The 9884-nt window shown below is 52.0% G+C and overlaps 1 protein-coding gene across 1 annotated transcript in view; it reads right to left on the reverse strand.

Moving 5' to 3' along the window:
* Positions 1 to 7929, reverse strand: part of LOC112976765 (epiplakin-like) — a 30370-nt gene extending 22441 nt beyond the window's left edge. Inside the window, exon 1 of the mRNA XM_026088334.1 lies at positions 615 to 7929. Within this exon, the coding sequence (XP_025944119.1) occupies positions 615 to 7929 (7315 nt within the window). The remainder of the gene's footprint in view (positions 1 to 614) is intronic.
* Positions 7930 to 9884: the final 1955 nt, after the last annotated feature.

The raw sequence follows: 9884 nt of genomic DNA on the forward strand, positions 1-9884 counted from the left end.
GTAAAAGCAAACACAGATAATGTATCCCACTCCAGTAACAACTAACACCAGCCTGACGCAATGCTTACACTGAAACCTGACCTCACTGTGTTATTCAGGCTTGCATATCTTCAGCTCTAACAATGCTCCTCAAATGTGCTAAGAAAAAAAATTTCTTCCCGTAGGAGAACACAGACTAGATGGAGAATATAAATACCATTTGCACTATGCCTCACATACTATGAAAAAAAATCCCTCTATGTAAGGCTGGAAAAGGAAAAACAGAAGTCTGAGGACAAAATTCAAAGCAAAAATGACCTGAGATAAACTCAGACTGTCTTTCATTCCTGAAAAGGCTGTAGAAGATAAAGGGCTAACGTTCTATACCACAATGCTGAGGAGAGTCACCAAATAGACATAATTACTGTGCAGAAAGTCACTGAAAAAGAAAAAGAAGACAGAGGAAACTCTCCAATGTGGGTTAGAATAAGCACAAAAAAAGGATTAAAAAATATGATAGAAAGATACCAGTAGCAAAATAACACCTGTAATGGGTAAATACTGAAAAAATGCAATACAAAAAACCCCCCCAAACCCCAAACCGAAAAGGCATTAGGATTATTTTCTTAAAATTTTAAGCAAATAAAGACCAGTGTCCGGGTCGGGGATGCAGCGGCGGAGGAGCTGCATGTAGGTGAGGTTCTCGTGCGTGTTGGGGTCGAAGAAGCCCTTGGTGTCGTCCGTGGGGTCAGAGAGGACTTGGCTCATCTCCTGGTCGAAGTAGCCGCGCTGGTAGGCCACCTCCACGGGGACGCGGTGGCTGTGCACGGGGTCGATGATGCCGCCGGTGGCGATCTGGGCCTCGAGCAGGCGGATGCCGTGCTCCTTGACRATGAGCTCCTTCTTCATGGCCTGGAAGAGGGAGATCTTTTGTCCTGTCGATGGATCGGTGTAGCCCATCACGGCTCGCTCTGCGCAGAGAAGTTTTTTGTGCAGCTCGCTGCCCACCAGCCCTGAGGATATGGCTTCATCCACGGAGAGGTTTTTGTTTTTGAGTGGGTCAATGACGAAGCCTGTGGCAGCCTGCGCCTCCAGCAGCACCAGTGCTGTCCCTGGTCTCAGGATGCCCTTCCACATGGCCTGGTAGATGCTCATCTTCTCCACCTTGGCAGGGTCAGCCTTGGATGGCACCAACACGCCGGCGATGCACCCAGTTCCTTCAAGATATCTTCTGACGCTATCTATTTGAGCTATTTCTTGTACTGTCTCTTTTCCCTGCTCCAGCTTTTCCATTGTTTCTTTTGTAATTATTTGTGCACTGAGAAGTTCTGATGCTGTTATTTGTTGTCTGATACCTTGGAACCATATATCACTTCGGCCCTCCTCTTTTTCTTTAATGATATTCAGTATTGTATCAATGATTTGTTGTAGAATTTTATGGGAGTCATGTTTGTATTTTTTCACCAGTTCTTTTCTCTTCTCCTCTGTGATGTATTCAGAACAGAGGAGTTCCCACAGTGATAACGTATGCCCTTTGTATTTTCCAACAGGCACTTGTACCATTGTAGATAATAGGATATTTTTTGTGTGCTCATCGATGTAGAAATAGTCTTCTTCTTTTTCCATGACTTGCAGCAAGTAGAATCCAGTTTCTCTGTCTTTGGAACATCTCTGCAGGAGCTGACTGTAGCTCATTTTTTCATGAGTATTTGGATCTATAAATCCTTTGCTGCCATGATCTGGGTCAGAAACTAGGAGAAACATGTCTTCATCTAAGTAGCCTCTCCGGTACGCCACTTCCACAGGAACACGGTGGCTGTGCACGGGGTCAATGATGCCGCCAGTGGCAATCTGGGCCTCAAGCAAGTAGATACCATGCTCCTTGGTTATTATCTTTTCCCTTATGGCCTGGAAGAGGGATATTTTGTTTCCTGTGTATGGATCAGTATATCCCGTCACAGCTCTCTCTGCTAACAGGAGCTTCTCATGTAACTCCCTGCCCACCAGCCCAGATGAGATGGCATCATCCACAGAGAGTTTCTTACTTTTCAGCGGGTCGATGAGAAAACCAGTGGCAGCCTGTGCCTCCAGCAGCCCCAGTGCACATTGCTCTGTGAGAAGGCCCCTTTTCAGGGCCTGGTAGATGCTCATCTTCTCTTTCTGTAATGGGAGCAGAACACCAGCGATGCATCCTGTGCCTTCCAGGTACCTTGTGACATTGTCCATCTTTGTGAGGCTGTTGAGTGTAAGACTTCCCTCCTGCAGCTGATCCAGAGTTTTCTTGTCAATTATCTCAGAGTTAAACAGTTCTGATATTGACACGTCCTCCCGAATGCCTTTAACCTTGAGGACTTCTGTTCTTTGCTCTGTATCCTCGATTATTTTGAGGATGAGGGTTATAAGGTCTTCCAGTGTTAGGGTTTTGTATTTATATTGCTTTACTAAGTCTTTTTTTTTCTGCTCGGAGATGTAATGAGAGCAGAGAATCTCCCAGATGGAAACTGTTTGGTCCTTAAACTTTCCAACTTTCACTTTGACAGGCTTTGAGTGCAAGAACTGTTTTGTAGACTCATCAATGTAGAAGTACTTTCCCCCTTCCTGTACAACTTGGAGCATGTACAACCCAGTCTCTGAGTCTTGGACACATCTCTCCAGAAGCTGCATGTAGGTCAGGTTCTCGTGCGTGTTGGGATCGAAGAAGCCCTTAGTGTCGTCCGTGGGGTCGGAGAGGATCTGGTTCATCTCCTGGTTGAAGTAGCCACGCTGGTAGGCCACCTCCACAGGGACGCGGTGGCTGTGCACGGGGTCGATGATGCCACCGGTGGCGATCTGGGCCTCAAGCAGGCGGATGCCGTGGCTCTTCACAATTAGTCCTTGGTTCATGGCTTCAAAGAGAGACATTGGGGCTTTTGTGTATGGGTCTGTGTAGCCGGTCACAGCTCTTTCTGCACAGAGCAGCTTTTCAAAAATCTCTGCTCCAATTAGACCTGAAGTTAATGCTTCTTCCACAGAAAGCTTCCTGTTTTTCTCTGGGTCAATGATGAAGCCAGTGGCAGCCTGTGCCTCCAGCAACACCAGTGCTGTCCCTGGCCTCAGGATGCCCTTCCTCATGGCCTGGTAGATGCTCATCTTCTCATTGCTTGGCTGTATAAGGACTCCTGCTATGAAATTGCTGCCCTCCAGGTATCTGCGGACAGAGTCCATTTCAGTGACTTCTTTGACTGTTTTCTTTCCCTGGTTGAGCTCATCGAGTGTTTTTTTGTCTATCAGGTGAGACTGGAAGAGGTCGCTGGCAGATACGCTTTTTCTCAGGCCCTTAAATGCAAACTTCTTGCCTTGTGTCTCAGTGTCTTTGATGAGTGTGGTGACAATTGTTATTATTTCATGCAACACTTCAGTATTCTCATCTTTGTATTTTTGCACTAGCTCTCTTCTCTTGCAGTCTGAGATGTACTCAGAATTGAGAAGGTCCCAGACTGACACTGTCTGTCCTTTGAACCGCCCTATGTTGACACAGACAGTCACAGATTTCAGCACCTCCATTGTTTGTTTGTCCACACAGAATACTGCATTTTCTGACAGAGGTAGGAGCCAGAGGCCTGTCTCAGCCTCAGGAATGCACCTATCCTTCAGCTGCTGGTAGGTCACATTCTCCTTTGTGTTTGGATCAAAAAAGATTTTGGTGGTGTCATTGAGCTGAGAGAGGGTTTGGTTCAGGTCCTCATCATAGAAACCGTATTTGTATGCAGCCTGGAGTGGAAGGTGGTGGTGGCGAATGGGATCAATGACCCCTCCTGTAGCCAGCTGGGCCTCTAGCAAGGGAACAGCATCACCCAGGGGGATTAGCTCTTTCCTGAGTGCTTGGCATACGGAGATGGAGCTCCCTGTGTAGGGGTCTGTGTAGCCAGTCACCGCCCTCTCCGCTAGAAGGAGTTTCTCAGTGAGCTCTTCACCAACAATAGCAGCTTTGACAGCATCCTTCACACTGAGTTTCTGGTTTGTTGCTGGGTCAGTTAAGTATCCTGTGGCTGCTTGAGCTTCTAGCAGCCTCAGTGCTACTCCAGGGAGGAGGAGATTGTTTTTCATGGCATGGTAAAAGCTCATCTTCTTTTTGGATGCCTGTATGAATACCCCAGCGATGTTGCCTGTGCCCTGCAAGTATCTCTTCACGCTCCCCATCGCAGACACTTCCTCGGGAGTGCTTACACCCTGAACCAGTTCTTCAAATGTCTTCTCAGTAATGATGCCAGCATCGAGCAGCCAGACAGCAGGGACGCTGCCCCGTAAGCCTTCCAAGGTGATGTGGGTGTGGGCTTTCATTTCCATTTCTCTAATGAGTTTAAGGACAAGAGCAACCAGCTGCTCTAGAGACATTTCCTCAGACCGGTACTTCTCCACAAAGTCACTCCTCTGCTCCTCAGTGAAATACCCAGAGTGGATCAGCTCCCAGAGGGAGACCCCTTTCTTCTTCACCATGGTTTCCTTGAAAAGCTGTTGGATTTGCTCATCACTGTAAACAGGAGCAACCGTTTGGGGCAGAGGCAGCAAGTGGAAGCCAGAGGTCTCATCCTTCTGGCAGCACTCAATTAGCTCAGCATAGGTCACAGTTTTTTTGCTGTCTGGGAGGCAGAAGGCTCTGTTGTTGTCACTGGGTTTAGAAAGGGTCTTGCTTGTGTCCTCATCCAGGCAGCCCCGTTTCTGGGCAAATTCTATGGGAATATAGTGGCCACATGTTGGGTCGATGATACCTCCTGTAGCCATCTGCACCTCCATTAACTGCAGAGCCTGTTTGTCGGCAATCAGGCCCTTCTTCATAGCCTGGAAGAGGGGTATCTTCTTGCCTGTGAAAGGATCTTTATAGCCTGTTACAGCCCCTTCTGCATGCTGCAGCTTCTCGTGGACTTCTGGCCCAATTATTCCCTTTTTTATGGCATCATCTACGCAGAATTTCTGGTTGTTCACTGGGTCAATGATGAAGCCTGTGGCAGCCTGGGCCTCCAGCAATGGCAGGGCTATTCCTGGCACCATGAGGTTCTGTTTCATGGCCTCATAAATGCTTATCCTCTGGTTTGATGGCTGGAGTACAATCCCCCCGATGCTGCCAGAGCCATAGAGGTACTTTCTGACCGAGTCCATGTGCAGGACTTCCTCTGGCGTGACGGATCCCTCCAACACCTTCTCAAACAGGGCCCTGTTGATGACACCTGTTTCCATCAGGTGATAAGCACTGACGCTGCCTCTCATCGCTGGGAATTTGATGGGGGCCCATTTTTTCATTTCCTCCTCTAACAAGGTCCTGATTTGCTCCAGTGTGAGCTTTCTCAGCTGATAGTGATTGAATATTTCTCGACGCCTCCCCTCGCTGAAGTACTCGGAGTTCAGCAGGACCCACACAGAAACTCTCTCACCCCGTAACCGCCCAAACCTAACACGCAGCCAGGAGTTCCTGAACACCTGTTTGGTGGCTTCATCGATGAACTGACGCTTCTTGCTGTTCAGAGGGAGGAGGCAGAGCCCCGTAGACGGCTCCATGATGCACTTCTCCTTCAGCTGCAGGTAGGTGAGGTTCTCGTGCGTGTTGGGGTCGAAGAAGCCCTTGGTGTCATCACTGGGGTCAGAAAGGATCAAGTTCATCTTCTTGTCAAAGTAGCCCCGCTTGTAGGCCACCTCCACAGGGATGCGGTGGCTGTTGACAGGGTCGATGATGCCGCCGGTGGCAATCTGGGCCTCAAGCAGACGGATAGCGTGCTCTTTCACGATGAACTCTTTCTTCATGGCCTGGAAGAGGGAGATCTTGTTCCCTGAGTAAGGATCTCTGTAGCCAGTGACTGATTTCTCGGCAGTCAGCAGCTTGTCATAAACATCTGGGCCAATGACATTTGCTCTTAAAGCCTCATCCACAGAATACCTTTTGTTGGCAGCTGGATCAATGATAAATCCAGTGGCAGCCTGTGCCTCCAGGAGGATCAGTGATGTTCCCGGCCTTAAAAGCCCTTTCCTCTTTGCCTGGTAGATGCTGATCTTCTCCTGGGAGTCAGGAAGCAGTAGCCCACCAATGCTGCCTGTCCCTTCCAGGTATTTCTTGACTGTGTCCATGCTGACAACTTCTTTGGCTGATGTTTCTCCCTGCTTCAGTTTCTTAAATAAATCTTTGTTGATAATTTCAGAGCTCAGGAGCTGGTCAGCTGTAACCCTGTCCCTTAGGCCTTCAAAGGTGACATTAGCGGTGGAAGCCATTTCCTCAATAGTGGCACTGACCGTCTTAGCCAGTTCTTGCATGGAGAGTGCTCCTGCACAGTACTGCCGGGTGAGAGTGGCTCTTTGCTCACTTGGCATGTAGTCTGAGAAGAGGAGCTTCCAGAGAGAAACCGACTTTCCCTTGAATTTACCTAAAGCAATGGGTACCTTTGTGCTTTCCAGAGCTGTTTGGGTCCTGTGGTCAATGAAGTGGTGGTTTCCCTTGGGCTCCTCTCCACTGTCTCCACAAAGGGGCAGCAGGAGGAGCCCCGTATCCGGATCAGTGACACATCTCTTGAGCAGCTCCGCATAGGTCATCTTCTCCTTGGAGCCGGGGTCGAAGAACCCTTTCATGTCATCAGTAGGACTGGAGAGGAGCTGCCTCGTGGCCTCGTCCAGGTATCCCCACTTGCAAGCTGTGTCTGTGGGGACACGGAGGTGCCTGCCTGGAGCGATGATACCCCCCGTGGCCATCTGAGCCTCCAGAAGGCAAATGCCATAGTCCCTGGGGATGAAGCCCTTCCTGACAGCTTGGAACAGAGAGAGCATTTCCCCAGTGTAGGGGTCCCTATACCCAGTGATGGCTTTCTCAGCTGAAGACAGTTTCTCGTAAAGCTCTGGGCCAATGAGACCAGTCTTGACAGCCTCATCGACTGAGAAACTTCTGTTTTTTATGGGGTCTGTCAGGCTGCCAGTGGAGGCCTGGACTTGTAGGAGCATCAGAGCAGCACCAGGCACAAGGAGATGCTCTTTCAGTGCTTGGTAGAGGCTTTTCCGCTCACTGGAAGGCAGAACAACAACACCAGCTACACTCCTTGTCCCATGTAGGAACTGCTGAACAGAGTCATTCTCTGCTACCTCCTGGACGGAAACTCTTCCCTCCTCAAGACCTCTGAACACATCAGAGCTGATGATGCCAGAGTCCAGCAGCTCTCTGCTGCTCACCCTTCCTCCCAACCCTGGGAACGTGATTTTCAGAGGCAAGAGAAGGAAGCCTGAGGCTGGATCAGTGACACACCTCTTTATAAGCTCCAGATAGGTGACCCTCTCCATAGTGCTGGGGTCAAGGAACCCTTTGCTGTCCTCATTGCTGGGGTCAGAGAGGAGCTGGCTTGTCTCTTCATCTAAATATCCCTTCTCACAGGCAACATCTACTGGGACCCGGTGGCCAGTGGCTGGGACAACGATGCCTCCAGTTGCGATCTGGGCCTCTAGCAGCCGGATGCCTTGCTCTCTCCCAATCAGGTCCTTCTGGATTGCCTGGTACAGGGAGATTTTCTCTTCTGTATAAGGGTCCACGAAGCCAGTGGCAGCTTTTTCTGCAGAGAGCAGCCTCTCTTTCAGCTCCAGCCCCACCAGCCCCAGGTGCACTGCTTCTGCTACAGACACATGCCTGTTCTTCACAGGGTCGGTGATGAAGCCAGTGGCTGCCTGGGCCTCGAGGAGACAGAGCGCTGGATCCAAACCCAGAAGATGCTCTCTGGTGGCATCATAAAAGCTTATTATCTTCTTTGAAGCCTCTACATATGCTCCAGCAATGCTGCCAGCCACCTCCAGGGGCTCACCGGCAGTGTCCATCCCTGTCACTTCCCTGCCAGCTGCTTGTTTCTGTTTGGAAGTCAGTGAGTCCTGGCAGAAGTGGTTTGTTCCTGGCATGTCTTCATGGTGAGCGATGGGGGCAGCATTGCCATTCACCGCTGACTTGCCCTCCATCCCCCCTGCCTCGCTGCTCGGCGTATGCCTTTGACACCTGTCTTCCTTCCTCACTGCCCTGCGGAAGGCAACTGGGCCCCAGAAGGAGTCACTGCAGAGAGGGGAGAGAATGGGAAAGCTCAGTGAGAAATCAACTTTTCTATGTTTTGCATGCTAAATAGGGGAAAAAAAGAAATACCTCTCAGACAGCAGGAAGTAACAGGCAGAGGCTGAGCTAGGCCAGTGTGCATATCCCCAGGTCTGGCATGCTGACCCAGACCTGCCAGAGGCAGGCACCAGCTGCTGTCCGATCTAGACCTGCTGGGGTTACAGAGGCTGTCCTGGCCAGACGCTCTGGGAGATCATCTGCAGCATGCAGGAGAGACCAGAGCAGAAGCACCCACGGGAACGGGGGGAACGTGCCTTCTGTGCTGCTTCCCAGAGTGCCTGCAGGGAGGTCTGCACGCTGGGCATGGGGCAGTGCGATGCGCTGGGGTAGGGAGCTGATGCAAAGCACCCTGACAGAGCCAGCTGGCCGTAGGGGCTGGCCTGCCTCCTGTGCACACCTCCCCACGCTGTTAGGGCCAGAGAGGTGCTTGCAGCAGTCCTCACTGAGCACGCCTCTCTCACCAGCGGTGTGGCCAGGACTGCATGTGGCTCTGTGCACACTGAGGCGGGCCCGGCTCCTCTGAGGAGTCAAGTCCCCATGAGTTGTTGCATGCATTCGGCACAGAAGCATTGTGTGGTGCTTCAAAAACCTGCGGGGGGGCTGTGCATGGGGCAAAACACCAGGCAAGAGCAGCACCCCACACCGAGTACCTGTACTCAGTCACAGAATCACGGAATGATTGAGGTTGGCAGAGACCTCCAGAGATCATCTAGTCCAACCCCCCTGCTCTAACAGGGTCACCTAGAGCACATTGCCCAGGACCGTGTCCAGACGGCTTTTGAATATCTCCAAAGAAGGAGACTCCATGACCTCTCTGGGCAACCTGTTCCAGTGCTCAGTCACCATCACAGCAGTCGGGGTGCTGCTGACATTGGCATAGGGATGAGCAACTCCTGAGTCATTGCAAAAAGGCTGCTGCCCTCTGCCAGGGAGAGGCTGTCAGCTCACGGGACCTGATTCCCCTGGCATCCTTCCCCACGTTGGCACCAGTCAGGGAGAGGCTGGCAGCAGAGGCTGGAGCAGGTGGGTCCCCGGAAGGAGCCCCAAAGGTCCTTTGCCTGGTGCCCACAGCCGCACTTGAGCTGGGGTACCTGCTCTCTTTGCATTGCTCAGAAAGCATGGGAAGAGGAGCAGGAGGGAGCGGGACAAAGCGAGCAGCCAAAGGAAAAGCGAGTAGCTGTTGCAGGCCAGACTAGGCGCACAGAAACCTGTCCGCACTCATGTTCAAACAGCTCCCGGGCACACGGGGATCGACCACAGCGCAGCCATTATACAACCAAATAATGGTGCTGGCAGGAAGCATTAGGCCGGCGAGCGCTGGGCTATGCAAACCCGAAGGCTGGAGGGCGTTTGTGACCGAGCGTGGGCTGCGCAGAGGGCAGGAGCGCTGCGGCTCGGTCACAACCGCTTGGCCGTAACTGAGGTGCACGCTGCCATGCGGGAGCCTCCCTGCCCTCGCTCCTGCACTGCCGTGTCGTCCGTGCCCTGCACCCTTCAGCGCTGTGCTGCAGGGTTAGAGCGGGGTTGAGGAGAGCCGGGAGCTGGTCCCACGTTCGCATGGGGTTGAGGAGAGAGGAGCCTGGCCCTGCCGCTCCGGGGCAGCGGCGGAGGCTCCCTTGTCCCCTCGTGGCTCCCATCACTTAAAGCTGAGCCCTCGGCACTGCCTCCTTCTGCCAGCGCGCAGGCAGGTGGGTACGTCGGGGCTGGGGCGGCCCCGGGGACCTCTGGGCTGCTGAGCAAGAGCCTGGGCACAAGCATGGCGAAGACTGGCCGTGTCTCGCCGCTCCGCAGCATCGCTGGGGCCTTA

This window comes from Apteryx rowi, unplaced genomic scaffold, assembly GCF_003343035.1.
Source record: "Apteryx rowi isolate R43461 unplaced genomic scaffold, aptRow1 scaffold_766, whole genome shotgun sequence".
NCBI classification, from domain to species: Eukaryota; Metazoa; Chordata; class Aves; order Apterygiformes; family Apterygidae; genus Apteryx; species Apteryx rowi.